This window comes from Eleutherodactylus coqui, chromosome 12, assembly GCF_035609145.1.
Source record: "Eleutherodactylus coqui strain aEleCoq1 chromosome 12, aEleCoq1.hap1, whole genome shotgun sequence".
Lineage (NCBI taxonomy): Eukaryota > Metazoa > Chordata > Amphibia > Anura > Eleutherodactylidae > Eleutherodactylus > Eleutherodactylus coqui.
Window position 1 is genome coordinate 100,685,624 of NC_089848.1, and position 23,971 is coordinate 100,709,594.

The 23,971-nt window shown below is 43.4% G+C and overlaps 1 protein-coding gene across 1 annotated transcript in view; it reads right to left on the reverse strand.

Moving 5' to 3' along the window:
* Nucleotides 1-23,971, reverse strand: part of LMBR1 (limb development membrane protein 1) — a 133,602-nt gene that overhangs the window by 62,279 nt on the left and 47,352 nt on the right. Inside the window, exon 5 of the mRNA XM_066584983.1 lies at nt 21,190-21,293. Within this exon, the coding sequence (XP_066441080.1) occupies nt 21,190-21,293 (104 nt within the window). The remainder of the gene's footprint in view (nt 1-21,189; nt 21,294-23,971) is intronic.

A 23,971-nucleotide genomic window follows, 5' to 3' on the forward strand; every position in this document is an offset into this window, starting at 1 on the left:
ATGCTCACTTGAGCAATTGCCCTTAGCGAGTATGCTCGCTCATCTCTATACATTATAGGACTTCTTTACTATATTCTGTGGTCAAGTAAACAGAGTTAAAAAAAAAAAAGTTGAAGTATCAGGAACAAGCTTTAGAAAAACATTATCTAAACTTCAAAAAAATAGATAAGATCCACCAAATTCTCAGCAATAATGCCATGTGTTTCCATGGCAATGAGCAAAGGAATACTGCAAAAGCTGAAACATGTTGACCCGCTGTAAGGTATGTAAACAGCACTTTATACATGATACCTCCGCCCATGTAGCAAGCCTGGGAAAAACCTCACAATTCATGGCACACTGAAAATAAATATTTCGGCCATTGTTCCCCTTCTACAGAAAAAAAAGAAGAAGAGGTCTCTTAGTAACATTAGGTTAAAGTTTACTTAGCAAGTCATTTGGACTGCAAGCCATTTTCCGTCATCTAGAGAAGATAAATGTAAGCCCTGAATGGGAATATGATAATAAAACGCAGGTGCTGATTAGTCTAAAGCAAGAACTGAGAGCAAACCGACATGTTCATCACCTGTCTCTGTTGCTTTAGCCGGCGATTAAACCATCGCTACGAGTACGGGGCAATATTAGTCCGCATGTTCAGCTGTCAGGTCAAAAGGACTCGCGTCTCATTGATGCCGTCGTCCTGCCATGTAGGATTATTCTCCACAAAGAGAGATGATGTTAAAGAGTCGCTGGTGTCTTTCTAACCGGCGGATCTGCTTTTGTGCGCTCCACAGCATTTTTATCAAATGGAACAATTAGAATGAAGAGAAATCATTGAGGTTTTGGGGAAAGAAGCTGCAATGAAAGAACAGCAGATATATCCTACAGTCCGGCAGACACATTTAAAAGAAGTTTTCTGGGCTTAAGAAAACCCCCCCAGAGGGTCACCCTTTAGATCCCTGCTGCTCCTATACACGTCCTTAACAGCCCATGACCACTCCAGTTAAATCGCTAGGAGGATCGCTGCACACCTGACATCAACTCTTTGATTGGCTGAAGGAGTCACATGCTGGTACGGCAGATTATCACGTTAAAAAAACTAACTACAGATGGCAGGGGACCCCCTGACTGCAACTGTATCAGCACGAGATTTAAAGTGGATTCCAGAAATTAAATAGCTGATCCTCAGGTATAGTCACCAATAGTTAATGGCAGGGGTCAGCCGCTGAGGATCCCTGCTGATCATACGGCTCACCGTCCGTGCAACGGGCCAGTCATCATAGTTGGCCAGAACCGGAGGTGTAGTAGCCAGCTTCACTCCCAATGAAATCAATGGAAGCCCTGCTTCCTATTACACTTCTTCCAAGACCAACCCCCATCCCATCCACTCGTCTGCTCTCCGTGGTGCAGCAGGCCCCGCCTCCATGACAATGTAGAGGTGGAGCCACAGCGCGTGTTATCAACACGCCAGGCGCCATTATCTTTTCATCCCTGGTTGTGGAAGGAGTAGCAGGCAAGTAGAGTAAATGGAGTACGTCAGCACCTCTATAATTTGGTAATTTAACACTTACACATTGCCTGCAGCAGGCTTTCTGGGGGCACTTACCTGTAGAGCAGCATAGGAGTTTTCTATATAATTAATACCCCCATGCTACTTTATAGGGGTGTGTCTATCAACTGGGAGAAGTTACTTAACTACTAGGGGCACCTACTTAATTGGGGGGGGGGCTACCTACACCCCACCCCAACCAAATCTTACTATGCAGGGCACCATAGAAGGCATTACACAGGTTAACTGTTAAAGAGTTGTTACATTTATACAGTCTTACAATTACAATTGGCCATTTGAAGGCAACCATAAGGCTGATGTGGTCCTCGGTGAAAAGGACTAGGACATCCCTGACCTATGACAACGTCCGGCCTGCTGCACTGTGAGAGGGCTGAACAATCAGTGGGGATCTCAAGTGGCGGACCCCAATAAGCAACCACTGATAACCTATTCTGCGAAGCAGTATGGCCAGTTGTGTAGCTTTACAGCCGAAGCCCTGCTGACAATCGCAGTTTTTCCTCTTTTCTCTTCCTCCTCCTACCTTGTACAGAGTCTCGTTATATTTGGCACCCGCTGACTGTATAGCCCACCCCACTGACCTGAGGACATGACAGGTTCTCTTTGCATAATCTTAGATAGTGAAACACTTTCTATTACATGACTATGGGGGGTGGCTATCTTATCTTTGCTGCAGAGATAGGCTTTACAGCAGCCTCATGAGTCGCAGACGCATTAGACAGGAGGTCAGCGGTGACCATCACCTAATGTGAATGGTGGATCTCATTATTATCTATATAGAGGTCACCTAAGTGTAATCCTGTGGCTGAGAAGTTTTCTCTACAGAACAGGAAGTATTAGACTATTAGGCTTTAGAATGGAGTTGAAAAACTTCAAAATTATAGGATTTTTATTTTTTAAATATAAGTTGTGAAAGAAAAAAAAATGTCAAACTAGATGTTTAACATAAAAACTTGATTTGTACAAGTAGCCATTTTCTGAGATCACATCCCTGTCAGTTTTAGGGAATACTTTAAGTAATTATGTAGCATTTTTTCTTACTTTTTTGCGTTGTGCAATTGCTTATCCCAGTTTATGAATGATTGTTCTTGCCCCTACAAGTATTTACTGTCACAAAAGCAAGGAGAACGGACCGTTTCTTCTTTAGAAAAGGTGGGTAAGGTTTGTTTGTTTTCTTCAATTATATTACTTTTAGAGCTCACATATTAATAAAAACCAACAAGAAAGCACTTTAAAAAAAGGGTAGGTATAACCACAGCAGCTCTACGCTGATCTTTATGCTGTTGGACTACATAAGAGCTCATTACAGTTTGCCTGTAATTTAGTCAAATCACAAAAACATAAGAAATATCTATTGTTGCTTTTCTAACCATTTCATTGCTGAAGTTTTTAGAAACTACTCTGCAGACTAGAGACTAAATTATGAAATATGTACTGAAGATCACAGGCGCCCTCTAGAGCCCAATATACAGAGGAATGCATTGGAAGCTACTACAGCTTCACTTTCATTCAAGTGACTGGGACTGCGATGTAATATCTGGCTGGGCTGCTGCTAACAGTACAGAGCTGGGGCTGGTAAACAATGAAGGGCAGTCCTCACGGTGTCTGCAAATAGATGGTTAGTGAAAACGCAGACCCCGAACAATCTAAGGACCCCGCAGGTTCAGGAAAGAGTAGCTCAATGTGCTACGCTGTTTACGCAACTCCCATTTATTTAAAATGAGCTGCGTCAACAACGTAGAACACAATGCTCCGCGGTTACTGTAAAACTTGTCCACCTGTCAATGTCTGGATGTCACTGCAAGCGAAGAGGTGAGGCAGGAGGATGGCGTTGGGGGCTCCATGTTGTAGGGGGTAATAAGTGCAGGTATCAGAGGGTGGGGGATCCACATCTATAAGACATTTATTGCATATCCGTATGTCCAAGATGAGAACATCACTTTAATGCACTTATTAAACACCTGTTGGGTGACCTGCTGACATGTACGGACCGCAGACAGGATATAAATCCCCAACACACAACGGGACTATAAGATCCCGGGACATTCAAATGTTCCACGTCTGATGTTGTGTAGCTGATCCAGGGCAGTAAATGTCCAGTTGGGGGCCTTTATGTTAGAGAAACAGGACAAAAACAGAGCCAGGATGAGATCTCATCGCCACGATGAGATCTCATCGCCACACAAGTTAACAAGGAAAGACAGAAGTCCCTGTAGCTGAGCACTTTTCTAGTCACAGACACAACATAGAAGATATGAAAGTTATGATACTGAAAGGCTATTTCAAGTCACAAAGCCAAAGAAGAATTTGGGGATATAAATTTATAACAACCTTTGAGACTTTCAGTAGAGGGCTAAAAATTCTTCACGAGGGTTCATGTGTGACTGGGAAGTATGAGAAATCTATAGCATTGATAACACTGCTGGCCTGGTGACCCCCTAACACTAGAAAACCTTTACATCTTTATCAGTGGACCATTTAAAGAGGTTTGTATTTCTGTTGCAGTATTCTATTAAGTGTAAATTATGCACATCCATGTCTGTGCCTTGTCATAAGTATAATATTCATGCCTCTTCGGATCTATTTCACTTAAGCCTGAAGCAGAATCCTGCATTGGTTCGAAAGCTCGCTATAACCATGTATTTTTGCAAGCCGTTAAAAGGTATCATATCTACAAGATAACGTGGTTTCTCTTACTGAGAACAGTCACATAAAAACACCATTAACACAGAACTTAATGAAGTAGAAGATTCGGGTATATCGAAATCATCTTCTCTCCTAAGATCTGGAGCTGGGAAGCACCACATAATAGCAATCACAGCAAAATCAACAAGCAGCTTTAGTCTTAATTAATTCTAGCTTTCTGGTGGAAGTTGTACCAGAAAACCATCTTAAATTATTTGCACCACATTCACCGTGTGTTTTAAACACTTTCATATACTTTTTTGCCCAAAGGGGGCGTGGCCTAAATGCAGGATCGTGCATCGAAATTTGGTGCAAATTTTGGTGCATATTTTTGTATAAACTAAGCCAACTACAGTAATAAGGGGGTTGGTATAAAAGCTAGACAATCGAAAGTTGTGCCATATTTATCATTCAGCAGTCATTGTGAACAAAAATAGCACTTTTAGGCCTCATGTCCACGGGCAAAAGAAGAATTAAAATCCGCTGCGGATTTTAACTCTTCTCCCGCACGCGGATCCACACCCCATAGGGATGCATTGACCACCCGGGGGTAGATAAATACCCGCGGATGGTCAATAAAAGGGATTTAAAAAAAAAAAAATGGAGCATGAAAAAATCTGGACCATGCTCCATTTTCGTGCGGGTCTCCCGCGGGGACGGCTCCCGCAGGCCTCTATTGAAGCCTATGGAAGCTGTCCAGATCCGCGGGAGACCTAAAATAAGAATTAACTCAACCGCAGCGGGCCGGGAGGGTCTTCTCTTCCTCACGGCCGTATCTTTCTTGCTTCGGCTCGGCGGATGTGCCCGGCGCATGCGCGCAGCACGCCGGCGACGTGCCGAGTTCATCCGCCGGCCGAAAAAGATCCAGCCGTGAGGAAGAGAAGATCTGCACGGTCCGCTGTGGGTGAGTTGATTCTTTTAAATTCCTATTTTAAGCGCCCATGTCCGCGGGGCAGGAGGGACCCGCTGCAGATTCTCCATGGAGAATCCGTAGCAGGCCTGATTTTTCCCGTGGACATGAGGCCTTAAGGGTGCATTCACACAGGCAGGTTTCTCGTGCAATTTTTGCACATCGCAAGACACAAAAAGAACCAACAACATTTGATTTATTCATTTAATCCTCAGCTCTGTGCTTAGGAGTCCTGTTCAGTGATTGACCGCTATCTTTGTATGAACACAGGTTGTCAATAATTTAGTAAGACCGCCCACTGGACTCCAAGCATAGAAAAAGCAGAGGTTCAAAAGTTATATTTAATCTTTCCCCCAAAAAGTATCTCTAGGCCTCATTCTTAAAGAGTTTTGATGGAGATTCTGCACCAAAAATTGCATTGTAATCATCAATTGTATATCCCATCAAGTTAAAAATTTGAAACTTGTGTTATGGAGAAGAAGAAGGGAAAAAAAAAGAAAAAACACAATTACTGCTGACCGTAGATGCAAATTCAGCATAGGGTCCATGTGCAGATCGACGGCAAAACTCTGAGGCTCAGTCCCGGAGTCCTGCCACAGATTATTTTGGCAGAGCCACGTTGAAGAGATCAGATATGGATCAACCAAAGAAAGTTCCATGTGAACATGCCCACATATCTATTCTATGGCAAGATGTATGGCTACACCTCACCTCTTAAAATCCGCATGGTACATGAAGATTTCACCCCCTCATTTAAAGAGCTAAAATCCACACCAAAGGCAGCAGCAGAGGATCCACTGCGGATATTGGTGCAAAACCACATCAAAATCAGCCTTCTTACATGTGGATTTTGATCCAGACTTTTATGTTGTGGGTTTTAGAGCAGTTCTGCATCAAAATTAGTTTTTAAGGCAATGTCTGCATTATATAAATAAGGCCGGTTTCACGTCTGTGTTGGAACCTTCGATGGAAGGTTCTATCACAGATGCGGCTGAAAATACAGAAAGGAAAAGTGCTACATGCAACACTTTCTTCCATCCAAAAGCCAGCTAAATGGGCGTAAAGTGGGCAGACCTTATAATAGTCAATGGGGTCCACTCACTGCTGTTCTGTTCCGTCCAGAGACTGAACCTTTGGCCGCGGCATTCTGCTTTCCGGCTTCCCGAACCTAGCAGGAAAGCAGAATCCCTAGCGCAGATGTGAAAGCACCCTAAGGGTGAATGCAGACGGCTGGGTCGAATCATGCTGCGACCCGTGCCCCTGCAGTGACCCCGGCTCACCTCCTTCTAGCGTCTTCTCTCTGCTCTGCGATGTACTGGCTGGCACCCAGCTGCATATGCACAAAGCTGACAAGTCAGTGGTGACTTTGTGCAGGTCTCTGTGAGGCTCGCACAGAAATAGGACATGCCGCGATTTGTTTACCGCCCGAATTTTCATGCTGTCAAATCCCGGCTGTCTGCATAAGACTACATAAAGCAATGCAATCCTATGGCCACGTACACGGGCGAAAATTCATCAGGAAATCTCGCTGCCGAATTTCCACCATGTGCATTCACTCTAAAAGATCCCAAAAATGTAAAAAACAAAAACAAAAAAAACCGCACACTGTAAAACCTGCAGAGCAACACAAGAAAAGGGGTCCGTGTCTCAGATTAGCATCCTGCCGATACATCCTCAATTTGTATTTTACGGTTTCATGAAAAAAAACGACCAAGAGCTTTCTACACCCTGATGCATTTTTTGCTTGAGTGGTAGCATAAAACAAATCAGTACAGATCGCCCTTCATTTGAAAAGCGTGAAAAGGCGGCGGCTGCTTATCTGTACTTCAATTATGAAGTCCTAGAAAATTGCTGCCCCATTCCCATCACTACATGGTTTAGGAACTGAAGAGCACCGGTATCTGGAAAGTCCAAGAGACTAGAGGAACAAAATGTTCGTTACCAGCTGGAGTTAGAAGTATTGTCTGAAACGGCCCTCACGTTAATAAAAATGGTCTATAATAACTGCTGTCTGTGATGGCTTCTAACTATTAAAAAATAATTGCTGTGTGACCTGCCCCACGGTAGGAAGGGCCCCAACGCTCAGAAACTGCATGCGAAAACTAATAAATGCTTAAGTGAGGGTGATTGTTTAATGATGGGAGTTCTGCAGGAGAAAAAGGACCTTATTTCTTACTCTTGAAATGTTGGTTCATGTCAAAAATACCGAGGAACGAACCATCGCCTTTGATGTCACTGATTAAACAACTCGTCTCCAGTACAAAAAAAAAAAAAAAAAAGCTCTTCTGGAAAGACATTGCCTGTAATATAATGTATAACTGCTAAACATTTCTCCCAGTTCATGGAGAATGAATGACTCCGAGTCTGATAACTATACTGCGAAATGACAACACACAAAACTTCAGGTATTCAAGTGCGCCAGTAAGATATTAAGGACTACGCCTGCGGGTGCGAAACATTTACATCGTCCCAACAAGATTAACCCAACGATTCTCATCTGAATTTTTATATCACGCCTAACTGGTAACAGGATGGGGGGGGGGGGGGGCGGTTGGGGCACAGTCAGCCCTTGTGTGGTCCCTGGGATAAGAGGTAGGACACTGCTAAGGGTGCCACTTGTGAAAGGTGAAGGAGAAGCACAATTTTTTGAATAGGGTGAAAAAAACCTATGAGAATTGTGGTGTTTAACAGTTTTGCAGCACTTAAAAGGGTTGTACCTAGATAGACTTATGACATCTGAAGGACGGGTGATGTAAATCTGATTGGTGGGGATCCCTTTAAATAGGATAGAGGAGAATACTGATGAGACCTCTGTTGATCTCAAGATCAGTGGTCCCGTGTCCCCCATCATTCCCACCGTGGTGTTACTGCACTCCCAGCAGTGAGGAGGAAATAGAATAGAGCGTTGATTGTGCACTAGCACTCTGTTCACTTCAATGTACCCTGGAGAAACCCGCTCGGGTATTTGTCAGCCCCATTGAAATTAATGGAATGCTAACCATGTATGCTCAGCCAGCGCTTCCTTCATACGGACGTCACTGTATCTGCATTATCAGGGGGTTTATTGCAGAAGTAGAACATTTAGGGGCATCGGGTAGCACGGTTGGTACAGCAATGAGCACACACACAGGGCAACAGCAGGACAGGGGACTTCTGTTACTACAGGAGGGTGGGAATGGGCTCTAGATGTAAGAGCCAGAGGTATAACCCGAATCTCCTGGGCCCAACAGCTGCCATGTGCCCCTATGTGACAGAGGGGCCTTGAACCCCTCTAAGGCTACAGTACCCAGGTGTGACTACTACTCCTGTGCCCCCTACAATTATATCCCTGGCTAAAAATGCGTAGGCAGCAAACTCTGCAGTCTTTTAGAAGTCTTCATGGTGGCCTGAGCCAAATGGAAAAGAAAAAAAAAATTGAGCTACTCCAAATCAAGGAAGTTGCCACTTGTGAATCACTTGCGTAAATACTTATTGATTCTGCCTGTGTCCCTTTAAATGTATGGATTTTGTAAGCAAATAAGCTAGTTCTGAAATTGGGGAAAGAGGGGTTTCAAATTTGCCCCTATATTTTGAGTGCTCTGCCCAACCCAAGAACAAAAGAACTCTCGTTTTCTCCTTTGTTATGGGAGCACTCTGGTTTCTTTCTAATCTCCAAATGTCATACCATGTGTATAGACAGGGTTCTATATATATTTAGTTTTGTTTTTTAACCCCTTGAGTGGCACGCCCGGAAATTTTCCGGGGACGAGCTCCACTGCTCATAGCAACATAGCCCGGAAGATTTCCGGGCTCTGTATCACTATGGGAGCTGCAGAGCACAATGCCACAAGCTGTGACAGTGTGCTCTGCCTGCACAGATCCACAGAGAGCAAAGCAAGGGCTTTGAAAAACCAGCAGAAGATATTGCCGACATGCCGGCAACCTCCTGCACTGGTTTGTTTACAGGTTGCCATAGAGACCATCGGCTTGTCAGAAGCAAGCCGATGGTCTCTGTGGCAGGGAGAGCTGGTTGTTAGCTGTCAGAGGACAGCTAGGTACCTGCTCTTACAGCAGAGATCAGAGAAAACCTCTGATCTCTGCTGTGTTAACCCTTTACATGCTGCAGTCTATGTGACTGCAGCATGTAAAGGGTTGTCACTGCAGCATGTAAAGGGCTGTCACCATTGGACCCCTGGAATGTGATCAGGGGTCCTGATGGGTCCCTGTGAAAGTCTCCTAAAAGGGACAACAACAACAAAAAAAAAATTTTTAAATAAAAAAAAAGTAAAAAAATTTAAAAAATAAAAAAAACACTTGTCTCCCTTTACTTTGTAAAAAATCCAAAATACAATCCCACATGTGGTATCCGTGTGCGTCGTAGTGACCCAGAGAAGGAAGTTAATACATTATTTAACCCCTTAATGACATGGCCCCTTTTTTTCTTTTTTCCCCATTTCTTTTTTTCCTCCCCCCTGTTTAAAAAATCACAACTTGTCCCGCAAAAAACAAGCCGTTATATGGCCATGTCAATGGAAAAATGAAAAAGTTATGGTTCTTGAGATGCAACGGCAAAACTAGTTGAAATTCAATGATTAGACCATTTTAAAAAACCTGCCCTGGTGGGCACGACAGGGTGGTAGGAAACCTGCCACTCAAGGGGTTAAGGGGTATTCAAGCAATATGAACTACCTGGATCAGTGGGGGTCCAACTGCTGGGACCCACACTGATCCTTAGAACAGGATTCTGTGCACCCTGGAGTGAATTGAGCTGCCATTCCATATATTTCAATGGGACTTCCAGAAATAGTTTATTAGAGGTTACAGGGAAATTCCCTGTTCTCTGGGACTGATGGGAGTGCCACCAATCCGATAGTTATCCCCCAACCTGTTAATAAGGGATAACGTCATAATAACCATTTAATGAGCTCTACAGAGTCTTGGCATACAGAATGAAAAATACATATTGCTGAATGCAAGCAGAGAACTGGGGGGAAAAAGTACATTATAACTTCTGTATGACTGAACAGCCAGGAAAACAACAGAAATGGGCCCCATTCATACAGTATCTGTACACACAAAAAAGTTTGAAGCAGATGTCAAAATCGTGAATGTATTTATCCTGCAAATATGGATGTTGTAATGTGAAGAAATAGGAGATCCTCCAGGGACAGTTTGACTAAAGCATAAGAATCGCTTCCTAACAAGCAATATGCAATGTTAATTATCAGTCTTTGCTCATATTTGTACCTCGCTGGGTGACTGGTTTATAACTGCAGCTGTTATAGTTAAATCCCATTCTGTATAATAAGAAAACCCGGTGATCAAACCAGTATGCAAGACAAATTTTCCTGAAAGGTCCCCAGCGGGGGTCTTCCTTATTGTTAGGGCAGTGCACGATTTCCTCTCACCCACAAAAAGTCATAGAGAGAACCTGCATGGTGTTGGTAACATTAAGCAGCACTTCCTTAATCACTCATTTCCAACAATTTATGGATGATCAGTGGCAAAAAAAATAAATAATGAAAAGAATTCAGTGCAAGTCAATTGAGACAAACAGGCTTTGCTTCGAAACCCAATGCTGCAACTCTTTAAAAAGCGGAGGTCTGACACGAATTAAAAAGCACTGGAAAATAAAGGCTCGTCTGGCCATAAAATACAGTACTGGGTCACTTTTATGTAAGTTTGCCAAAAGGGACAAAAACCAGGACAATTTCAAACTGTGACACAGGATAGAAGCATATTAAAAAAAAAAATAATCTTGCTTTCTTCTCCATTGCGCTGTCATGTTCCTCAGCTTTATAGACCTTGCAAACTGGAGACCCGACCTCTTCGATTTCCACCTGGCCCACCTAATTAATTAAGCGAGGAAGTTACCTTACATTTTTTTCTTATCCTATTTGCTTTTATTATCAGTGCGTTTGTTTGATGTTTTTAGACGTTAACCTCTTAATCCCACTCAACATTTTGGGAACGTCTGGATCATTTAGGTAATTGGTCAGGATGTTTCTGTCGCTCATGTTCAGTTTTATATAACAAGTTGTAGTATGATGTGCAGTATTAAAAAAGGGGGGGGGGGAACCAATGACACACAGGATGGAGGCACCTTACTGCACCGGCAGGGTAGAGAGGGCAGGTTATAAGGTATAAATCATACAAGAAGCAGTGGAGTCTTCACTGGGAAAGCAGAAATGAGTAAGAAGTGTCAGTGTAAAGTGAAATATATATATATTTTCTTAAAGCATGCTTGTCATCTTCAGAATAAGCTGCATTGTGTCTACATGAGGAACACTAAATTTGGCCATAGGACTACTTTCCTGCATTTGTCACCAGTTTTACCCTCTACAGACTCCATCTAGAATTCTGTGTCTTCCCCGAGCTGGTGGGTGTAGAACGACGCTACGCTGTTTCCATACACTACATGCATAGGAAAGAGGGATCTCTTTTATATCTCTGAGCTGGTGGGTGTAGACTGCCGCCATATTGTCTCCATACACTGCATACATAGGAGAGCAGGATCTCCTCTTCACCGTTTGAGCTGGTGGGTGCCTTTATGATGTCTCCAAACACAGTATATACAGAGAAGAGATTCTCTCCCATCTCTGAGATGGTGGGTGTAGACTGCTGCCATGACATCTCTATACACGGCACAAGGTAGAAGCAAATATGTATTTGTTCTTAATAGTATCCATGAAGAAATCAGTACTCACTCTTCGGTAGCATATATAACCCAGATATCATCTCAAACTTTATTCCATAACAATGCATATAGAAGCCTTCATGCACTCAGTTGCTTCCACTCCAAGATCCCCACTGTGATGCAAAGCATCAGGGAGCCATGCCCTTTTATTCAAGCATGGATAAAGCCTCACTAAATACATTAGGTGTATATATATTTTATTAGGAAGAGTGGATAGCGCTCACTCCCCTGACACCAGGACAATGGCTTATGCACACTGAGCTAGAGAAACCAATATGACCATGGGAACTGATGCATATACAACACTAGTCACTGACTGGTATCAGTGGTACCAATATACTGAAAGCACTACAGTAGTGAGGAGTTAAATGCCTACAACATGGATCTGAAGCTGAAACCTAGCACTAGGGCTCCCCCAACATGTTTCGCCAGACAACTGGCGTCCTCAGGGGTACATGGAGCAATAGATGATGTGGGCCTTAGTTGAGCCTTTTTACTCTTATTGCAAAGCAGTTTCTTCACGATTTTTATTTCTGGGGTTATGCCACTCTTAGTATATCTTGTTGTGCCACTCTGACTCTCCCATTTTATTCCTTAGAGACCTTAAAAGGGAACCTGTCATTACTTTTGAGCCCCATAAATTCCGTTATGGGGCTTAAAAAGTAGCTATGTTTCAGGCTCACCGGAAGCTCCGTTTCTTCGCTGTTTCCGAAGTTAGCGTGTGCAAATAGTGGGACTCTTTCGGGCGGCTCTGTGCGCAGAATCTCTCAGAGATGTACGGGATAGCATGTGCATAGAATCTTCTGAAAGCTGTCAAGCTGCGTGTGCCAACTTTGAAGGGGGGGGGGGGGAGAGGAGGTATGGGGCACCTGGTGAGCAAGTAACACAGCTCTTCAGACTCCCTGCTCCCTCACCTTTGAGCCCAATCATGTAGTTTTGGGGGCTTAAAGGGTATGGGCACCTTTGGCGGACACATTTTTTTCTTTACTTAAAATGCATGTATTTTGGACTGCCAACCATTTTTACAATAGGGTTTGGTTAAATATTTTGCACAGTTTGCCTTCTGCAGCTTCTATACATCACTGTATATAGAGACTGCAGTATAAGTCTTAATAGGAGATCAGTTAGTGAGGCTGGACTGAGAGTTTAGTTTTCAGCCCTCAACTCTTCTCTCCTGCACTTGTGATCATACATTAACTGATAAGAATAAAGAAATCTTGTTGTGGTCATAAATTACCAGGTAAGACGGCACAGGAGAGGAGAGATGAACCAAGATGTCAGTTCAGCCTCACTGAAGGATTTTCTATTGAGACAAACTGCAGTGTCTATATACAGCGATAAGCAAAAGCTACAGAAGACAAACCGCGCACTAATTGAGAGAGCCACAGATACAAAAATATGTAAGAAAATCTTTATTAGTCAACAAAAACACACCAAAAAGGACAAAGATAACCACACCAAAAGGGAAAGGACCTAATTACACAGCAAATAGATGACAAAAGTATAGACCGGACTGTAAATGGCATAAATGAACACCTAAGAAGTTGTGTAGTATGAATAAACTCAATGGTTGGTAGGGGTCTTTACCTCTATGGATATGTATGTTAAAAGGCTTTTCTGCCCTTTAACTCATGACCTATCCTCTCGATAGGTCATCAGTAGTTGATAGACGGGGGTCTGCTGCTTGGAATCCCCATCCATCAGCTGATCGTCCAGCTCGCTGTCCAGTGCAGAAAGCCAGATGTTTTTAATCAGTACAAAAAGTAGAAGCACTAGTTTCAGAGTGCAGGTTTCATTAAAATCAATGGTAGTGCCATGTTGCCACTCTACTTCATGCTTCTCTCCTTGTAAGGACTGGACGTCCTGACCAGGAGATAAGCTTGAAGTGGAGCAGCAGCGCAGCGCTCTCACTGATTTCAATGGGAGTGAACGCTCCCACTTCCAGTGCTGTCAGCTGACAACAACGTCCTGCCCACTACACTTGACAGCGGTCTGGGCGATCAGTTGATGAAGGGGGATCCGAAGCGGTGGACCTCGGTCCATCAACTACTGATAACCTACTCTGTTCAATACGCATGGGATAGGTCATCCATTTAATTTTCTTTTTTAAAAGGGGAGGGGCAGGAAAGAATACACACTCTTTGTGGGTGGTAGGTGCTTGTGACATTAGGTCCTTCTTCCACTTGGTTTGGTTATTTTTCATGGGTGAACATTTTGGACTTTGGTATTGTATATTATACATTTATTATATTTTATTACATATTATGTGTCTATCTGTGGTTCTCTAAATTTGCGTTTTGTTGGTTTAATCTCCTCCAATTAGCATTAGCTTTGGGTCAACTGTCTTTGTGGAGAAGACAAACAGCGCATCAAAAAAGGTCAAACATTTATTAAGCCCCAACTGCAAAAATACTTGCATAGAAGAAAATATCCACCCATGCCCCCCTCCCAAGAGGTCTATAATCTCTAGTGCGAGTCTTAATGCTTGTTAATTCATATCTTGGCTGATGGAAAGATTTCAGTCGGCAGGAATTCCTATTGCAGCATGGGGTGTATTGGACTGTTAAAGCAGACGCGGTTCAGCCTAAGGTTCTAAATGACACCTATAGTTTCAAGAGGTTTCTGTGGTCACATAAATAATGAACATTACGGATACGTAGCAAACTTACATTGTTTTACTGCTGTAGGGAAATATTTAAAAAAAAATAGCAACAATTAAATTGCTAGCAATAAAGTATAAAAAATGCTCGACCTAGACAGTCGAGAAAGTAGGTGTGGCTCCCCGAAACATTGTGCAACGCCATCTGTCGTAGCATCGCTGCACATGTCCGCTTTTATGCATGTTTGTATCATTATGGAATGAAGTCCAGGATGATGTTCTGGTCATATATACTACTGAAGAGTCAGCAGCAAATTCCTTATGGACATTTTTAAGAACCCTTGTACAGTCATCTTATACCTTTGTGAGGTTTTCTGATTAAGTGACCCTAAGGCAGCTTTCACATGGCCGAGAAAATCGTACGAGATTCATGGGTCTCACAGCGCACAAATATGAACCCCATTCCTTTGAATATGGTCATATACACGAGCATTTTCTTCTCGTAGTGCGGGAAAAGATTATGGTATGTTCTATCTGGGCGTTTTCTCTCAATAGGGCCGGAAAACACGTTGCATGGTGTGTGATGTGCATGCGAGTGTGATGCAAAGTTTCCCATTGAAGACAATTGAAAACACTGGCCGATTCTCCGACGCGGCTGAAGACTGCAACTGTACTTAAGTGTTGGAAGAAGTTTTTGAAACAAAAATGCCTGCCTTGCATCAGTGGGAAAATTGCACATGCACAATATCAGGCAGAGGTTCACAGCCAATATCGCACTCAGCCATGAGAAACTAGCTTTAAAGATAGACAGAGATAAATTGAAAATAAGGAGACTAGTTACAAGTCAAGTTGTTACCCGTCTCATCCACTACAGAGAGGAGATAATCCTGCTCACCTACCTCTGTTGCACAGCAGGGAGGACATTATACAGCAATACTGAGCGGTGTAGATGTGAATTCAGCCCCGAGGGGAGATAAACACTTACTAGAGCCAGCAGTAGTGTGTGTGTGTCCCTCTGCTTCTCTCTCGCAGTTGCTTCCCACCGACCCCCCCCCCCCCCTCTTCATAATCTCATATAAGCATCATGGAATCTGATCCATCTCTAACAGTATTTCAGAGTAAAGCCACCCTAACAGTATTTCAGAGTAAAGCCACCCTAACAGTATTTCAGAGTAAAGCCACCCTAACAGTATTTCAGAGTAAAGCCACCCTAACAGTATTTCAGAGTAAAGCCACCCAAACACATGCAAGTTTTGTTTAAATTGTTTGATGCAGTTTTTGAGACACAAAAAAAACCAAAGAATGGATTGAACTCTAACCCCAGCTATTGCAGCAGTGTCAGATGTATGTGACAACTGAGAGTCCTTGCAGATGTAGCATGCACAGCTCCTGAGCTGGCATTGTATGCAAACTACATCCCTGGTGCCAGACAGGACAACGTCATAAGTTTTGTGGAGTCCATGCATCAAAGGATCAAGACATTAGCAGCAGATCCTTAAGGTCCTATAAGGTTGTAAGGTGCAGCTTCCACAGATCTGACTTGTTTTTCCAAAACATGCTACAGATACTCTATTGGATTAGGATCTGGAGATTTTTGAGCCAAGTCATCATCTTGATCTCTTGGTTACATTCCTCATCCAACCCTGAACAGCTTTTGCAGTGTGGCAGGGCACATTATCCTGCTGAAAGATGGCATTGCCATTAAGGACTGCCACAAAAGGGGTGTACATGGTCTGCACAGTTTAGGACATCATAGGATGTCAAATGACAATCACACGACCAAAACCAAGCAAGATCCCAAGATTTCCAAGCGGATCATTGCCCAAAGCATTACACTGCCTCCAGCAGCTTGCCTTCCTACTATCATCTCTTACCCAGGTAAGCAACGGTTACAGCACAGCCCCATACACTAAAGTGGCGATGAGCTGTGATCATATACTTTTCTATCATAAGGTATCCTTATCACTGGACCGCCTGACCATCATTCCTAATGCTTCACACAGGAGTGATAACCGTTCAAGTGAATGGAGGCAGAGCGGCCGGGGATCGTTGCGCCTGTCCACTTCCATTCACAGTAAACAGGAGTTGCTCAAACATTGCGAAGCTCCAGGAAACAGCGATGGTTAACAGCAGCAAATAAAGGCACAGCTTATGGTGTTCTCAGCCCTCCAGGGAGAGGAGAGAAAAAATGCAAAGAAACACTGCGTTGAAACACTTGTCTGAGAAGCCCCATTGAAATCAATGGAAAAGTGTTTGAGTTTAGCACAGTGTTTGAAGTGATCCGTAGGAGCCCTTTAACTACTCCAGAAAAAGATCCATAGCTCTAGGAGTCTCAGACCTAAACCTAAAAACAACAGACATTTATATATGTGGACTTAAAAGGCCTTACAAAGTGAACACAGCCAGACAGAATAGGACTGTGTCTGAAAGGTTCCTGATATTTACCATATCTTCTAATAGAATTCCTCGATTTTACAACCACTTCCTAGGGTTCATAGTTACTGTAAAGGCAAAGGGGATAAAAAGGTGGTGGAGACTATAAAAGGCAGCCACTGCAAGCTTACAGAAAGAGCTGCTACAGAAAAATAAAGCCTATAGACAACCCCTCAAGGCCTAAATGTCCATTTATATTAATGCCCAGCTTTAATTAGAAACTAAGCAGAGTATTTTCCTCGGTCTGTTTTGCGATGTACAGTCGTATGGCACAAATCCAATACTCATAATCAAGGCCATTAGTCAAGAGGTTATTAGAAGCGAACGCAAGTTAGAAATTAAATGCTTACGGCGCAGGTCAGGGAAAGATGACTCAATGAAGTATTGTATACCAAAACCACTAATTTACTGGTTTAATATACTGAGAGCACAATAAAAGTTGTACTTTTTTTTTTTTTTTAAACCAAGACTGAATTGCCGATCTAAATCCCTAAGAATGATGGCAAAACAAAACAAAAACGTGTCGTAAGCAGTAAACAAATAATGCCAATTAACATCCCACTTAAAAAATGAAAAACAAGTCAATGCAAAACAGAGAAAATTAATTGTGGAAATCAACATGTTTCAGAATCGTAAATGACTCCTCCTCAAATTTATACCAAATGACACATTTATTGAATATAAAAGCAAACCGCATAAAAAAAAATAATGTTAAAGTGCTAAAACCGCCTGTGGCATAGAAGTGACATGTGCAATACACGTCTACATCCCAAAGCTGATGTAACAGATCAAAATAGCAATAACTACATTTAAAACATACACAATGACAAAATAAAATCAGGCATAAAATGTGTATCTAAGCTATAGGGAATACAAAGATGGGAATGGTTGGGTACTTGTACAAGAATATTGCAGTATAAGAAGTTTAACATCTGGGTGTATTCACTTGGGCGAGAACAATATCGGTCAGAGAAACTAGCCGAGGTATCGCACTTGTAAACCCGCAGAGCGGTGTTCATGGCATCTTGAGTCACTCCTTTGAATCCACCCCCTCCCCTACCGACCAACAAGCCAGAGCTCTGAGCACTACAATCCTGCTCATGGTCACTTGTACCTGGCAACGTACAGTGAACCAAGTCTTCGCACTGTGACCCCACACATTCGTCGCAGACTTTGTTGCAGAAAGGCAACCAAAGGAAGCATAAATGTAGAACAGTTGGTGCCGATGTGTTATAATGATGTCAAATGTAAACAGACGTTGGTCAGCAGACAGTGGTTCTGTGGTTAGCACTGCTGCCTCGCAGCGCTGGGGTCCCGGGTTTAAAGTCTACTAAGGGCAACATTTGCATGATCACCCAGTGCCTGTGAGGGTTTCGTCCGGGCTCACCACTTTCCTTTCATACTCCAAAAACATATAGGGGATAATTTTTGAAAGGTTTTAGGCCAATAGGAGCAAAAATTTGCAACCATTTTTCACGACAAAACGTGCATCTGTGCAAAAATTGTGTGACTTCTCACCTTTCTGCGCTAGCACTGAAATTTTTTTTTAATTAAAGCGGGCAGGCTTCTGAGCAGTGTGCTTGCCTGTCCCAGAGCAACAGATTTATGTATAATTACACCTGGGGTAAATTATACCACAAATGTATGCCAGGTTAGACATGGCGTACATTTCTGTATAGGTGAACGGGGCTGCACCTCTTCATCTACTCAGTGCACTGTGTATTACTACACCATTCATCCGATGGCCATGAAACTTCAGGAAGTTGTTGAGTACACGCCGGCGAAGGTTTCTGGCATAGTACATCTATCCTACGATTGCGGCAACACTTTTGGATGGTGGTTGAACAGCGCACTCAGTACTGAAATTGCCGTTGAATTTGCAAACCACTGAGACGCCAACATGCAATATCACCAAAAATTCCGGAATGGGCAAAGTTCTCCAAACATGTGAACTTATATGGGACAGATGAACAATGGCTCACAAAAAAAGCATTGGAAGCGCTTGATCGTACACTGCAAGTTTTGAGAGGAAATGGACAGCCCTTCGGTGGAGCACTCATTTTATTGTCTGGTGATATTCAACAAGCTCTGCCAGTTATACCACATTCAACACCCGCTGATGAACTTAATGCAGGTCTCAAATCATCAGTTCTATGGCGACATGTTAAGAAATTGACTTTGAAAACCAACATGCGTGTTCAACTACAAAATGATGCATGCGCCAAACAATTGCTGGATATTGGGAATGGGAAGATGGCAATCGACAGATCTACACAATGTATCACATTGCCCACAAACTTTGGTAGGATGACATCAACCAAAGACGAACTGATTCAAAGGGTTTTCCCAAATATCGTGCGGAATTACAACAATAATCAGTGTCTCCGTGCATGTGCTATATTAGTGGCTACCAACAACGATGTCAATGCCAGCAACTCCAGCATTCAAACGGTAATACCAGGTGAAGCGACAACGTATAAGTCCACCGATACTGTGATGAATCAAGATGACGTTGTCAATTACCCGACGGAATTCTTGAATTCACTCGATTTTCCAGCTATGCCACCGCACATTTTAACAGTGAAAATTGGCGTGCCTATCATTCTTCTCCGAAACATCAATCCACCACGACTGCAACGGTACAAGACTTTTGGTGAAAAAGATGATGAACAATGTCATTGAAGCTACAATTTTGAATGGGAAATTCAAGGGGAAGATGTCCTGTTGCCACGGATTCCAATTATCCCAACAGATATGCCCCATTTGAATTCAAACGTTTACAGTTTCCGGTGCGACTCGCTTTTGCAATAACCTTTAACAAAGCACAAGGACAATCGCTGCAAGTGTGTGGGATAGATTTGGGGAATCCGTGCTTCTCACATGGACAACTGTATGTGGCCAGCTCACACCTCAGAAAAGCTTCGGATTTATTCGTGTACGCACCAGACGGAAAAACAAAAAATATCCACAAGCACTCGAGTACATGAATGGAATTTTAAAAAAAACGACACTTTGAAATGTTTTCCATATGAAAATGAATAAAGTTTCAATAAAGATTACACAATGTAAATTCAATGTTATCATAACACAGAACCCCCTTCTATGTCAGTGTAGAAACAGTCTTTCCTCTAGACGTTGAGGGCCCCCCTTGTTGCAGTCCTGGGTATAAATAGATGATGGGAGAGATCTCTGTATTGTCCCCTGATATAGCTATACATACTAATTAGGTCATCCCCCAGCTAAATAATCCCAATTTTGCTAACCTCTCTGGGTATTGTAGTCCGCCCACTCTATTACTTTAGTACCCACTTAAGCTATGATATGTCCTTCTTACGTACCAAAACTGTACACAATATTCCATGTGTGGTCTGAGTAGTGATGTGTAGAGAGGAAGAACAATGTTCTTGTCATGTGCTCCTATTGATGCTCCCCCATGATCCGCTTTTGCCTTGGCAGCAGCTGCCTGACACTGGTTGCTCTACTTAAGTTTACAGTTACCTAAAAAAAAAAACCCAAGTCCTTTTCCATGTCAGTGTTTCCCAGTGGTTTCCCATTTAGCGTGTAATGGTGACATGTAATTCCTCTGCCCGTGTGCAGAACCTTACACTTATCAGTGTTAAACCTCATTTGCCACTTTTCTGCCCCAAACTTAGACACTCTTGCAAACACCTTGTGTCCTCTCGTGTTAATTACTTTTTTATAGTTTTGTGTCATCTGCAAATACTGATATATTACTGCACAATCCTACCAGGTCATTTACATATTTACCACTTATCGATCGCCGATACGCCTTTTGACAGCCTGTATGGGCGGTCTTCACATAAAGAGAGACCACGCTGCGACCTCCCTTCATACATCTGGGGTGCCAGCTGTTTCTTACAGCCGACACCTGGCAGCAACAGCTGCAATGAGCCACACAGCGTTAACCCTTTTAATGCCGCTCTCAATTCAGACAGTGGCATTTAAATGCCCAGAATGATGTTCTGGGGTCCTGTATGGACCCCGCGATAAGATCGCAGGGAGCCGTGCGGGTGTCATGGCAGCTGGGGGCCTTCTGAAAGGCCCCAGGGTTGTCATGGCTTTCTATCACTGAGCCAATTACTTACCCACTGCAGCAGTTCTGAAGCGAGATGCTGCAGCCTCTGTTTGTCTGCTGCAGTCAGGTGTCTTTTGCTGACATAATCTTACACAACGATCACTGGTAGGACGGCGGGGCAACGTCGCAGGAACTGCATGGCAGAGGACGGGCAAGTACTGCTCTTTTGTAATTTTCAGACAGTTGGAGTTGTTGCAGAAATGTTGTTTGGTAACGGGACAACCCCTTTAAAAATTACACTTACCTTTTTAAGCCCAGCAAAGCCTTCAGATTCGAGAAAGAAGAATGCAAACGGCATCAACACGAAAAGACACAGATTGGAGAAAAGTGAAACAAGATTCCAGAGACCTGAAATTTGAAACAAAACAAAAAAAAAAAGTTAATTAAAATCAGGAGCAAAGTAGACGCAAGACTTAAACACCCAAAGACTTTACTTTGTTATTAAAGTGAACCTGTCAGCAGATTCATGCTGCCTGAACCACAGGCTTCCCGTCATTATTACACTATATTACGTTTTATGCCTCTTTCACACGGGCGACAGCGATATTGCCGCAAGAAAATTGTAGCAATATCGCAGCTGTGTTCTGTGCGAGAAAATACTGTGATTTTGCGACTTTGTAGTCGGGGGGACGATTGATTCATCGATCGCTGCAGTGATTGGTTCTCGAGTGCCGTGGCTCAGCCAATAAGAGCCTGCGCTTTTTGGAGGCAGGATTTTTGAACCCTCTGACCAGGAAGCGCTGGCTAAAGACTACAGACAAGTGTGCCGAAGCTTCAGAGAAGTGTGGTGGAGCGGACAGCACCGGTTAGGTGATTTATTGTTTTTGGAGGGTTTTTTGTAGCTAGGGGTTATTTTACGGGAAACAATAGGATTTCCTACTATAAAAGTTGCATCACAACATAACACAAAGCAAGGCTTCATAGGGAAACATGGGCTACAAAACATAGAAATCACGGCAGTATTTCAGCATGCCGCAATTTTTTCCCCATCGCAACATGCCATGTTTCCCCGAAAATAGGGCACCCCCTGAAAGAAAGACATAGTAAGACAGTTGAAGAAGTCCCAAATATAAGGCATCCCCCGATAGTAAGGCATAGTAAAGTGTGTTTGTATGTAAGAATGCCCACCGAACAGAACACCAGAGCATGCAGCTATGATGCCTTTTAGCCCGCCGCCGCTGTCCCCTACCTTCACCGTCCGTTGCAGAGCAGCTGCATGCAGGACATGAAGACAGTTACCTGCCGCCGATCCCGATGTTCCCTTCCGCGGCCATTGCTTGTAAATGTGCAGGCATGTCAAGAGGCCTGTCCCCTACTGCTATCCCCATTGTCTCCTACTGCCAGATGTATCGGTAGATCTGAAGACAGTCTGCCGTTACCCCTTCTCCTGCCGCCGTTATCCTGTCCCTGCTGTGCTGTACGAGTGTGCTGTCGTGAGCTCCCCCTGCTGGTCGGAAAATGCCATACTGTACATTCTGTTCCTGCTGTACACGTCTGCTGTGATGAGCTCCCCCTGGTGGCCGGAAGCTGCAATACCATCCCTGATTACAAGTGGTACAGAACCTTCTGTCGGTGATACGGTACCAGTAATTAAAGTCTGCAGACAGGTACGTTACTTTACAGCCCTTATTTTTTTCTGACTGTGTGTAAGTCAGGCAACCTGTGTGTGATTCTTAAGGCTGGGTTCTCACAGAGCGTATTTCCAGCGGAAATCTCGCGGTTTGGCCACAGCGATAAACAGCGAGATATCCGCCGGGAAAGCGCTGCTTCAAAACCCAAGACCTGGCCGCACGCTTTTCAGTTTCTGTGGCCGGTGAATCCGCACCACAACGCCGGCTTCTCCCAGCTTTGTCGTGACAGATTCGCTGACCCATGTGGACGAGATTTATGAGAAATTTCGTCCACAAAGCCAGCCAATTGAGGGATTAGCGAACACAGACGGATTTGCAGCGGCGAAATAAGACACCCCCTGAAAATAAGACGTAGCGCATATTTGGGAGCCAAAATTAATATAAGACACGTCTTATTTTCGGGGAAACAGGGTAGCAGTCTACAAAACATCACTAATGTGAAGGAACTTATTGGAAAGCATGGGCTTCACATACATGCGATTTGTAGCACTGTTGCATTGCGAGAAAATCGTGCGATTGTGTCGCCCATGTGAAAGCAGCCTTACTCATAAATGCTGCAGACACAGAGAAGCCAGCGGAAAGCTGTCCAGAGTACGATTCACTCCATACTTGGGTCTTTTTAAATGACTACATGGAAGCACAGTTCTCAGGAACTGAGGGGGGTCTCAGAGGCAGGACCCTCACCGATGATAATTTTAGATGTTGTGATAACCCCTTTAAGTGTGGTCTAACAGTCTTTTTTTCCCCTTTACAAAAACACCATATTTTTGTTTTGACATAGTAAGTCCCCCCCCCCATCCCCACAAGCAAAAATCTCTGAGTACAGATGTAAAGTTTGTTTTCAATGGGGAAAACATTGCATCACGCCACGGGCACTTAGCATGTTGTGCGATGCTTCCGCCGGTCCCAATGGGACAATGGGAGATGCGAGAGCATGCACAAAGATAGAACATGCCGCTATTTGTTTCTTACATCGCTCAGGTGTATGAGCCCATTAAAAACAATGACCTTACACACCAGACAAAGTAACACCGCAGGACGCAGTCAAATCCAAAGCTGCAGAATTCCAAAACAAAATCCGTAAGTCTAACTGCGGATTGTTATGTGGAACTGAAGGAGGGTTTTAGACAGTTTTCAATTCCTCATCAAAACCCGCAGGTAGCCTGTGAATTTTGGTGCGGAATTTATGCAGCTTACAGTGCTTCCTGCGGTGCAATTCTGTCCCATATGAAAGGCTCCTTTAAAAAAAAAAAAAAAAATACCATTAAAAGACTGTTGGCTCATGTAAAACAACTGCACGAGCGCTGACGTCACACTAAGACCATCAGCGCTCTTGCAGATAGTTTAACCCCTTAGTGACCAAGCCTGTTTACGCCTTAATGACCAGGCCAAATT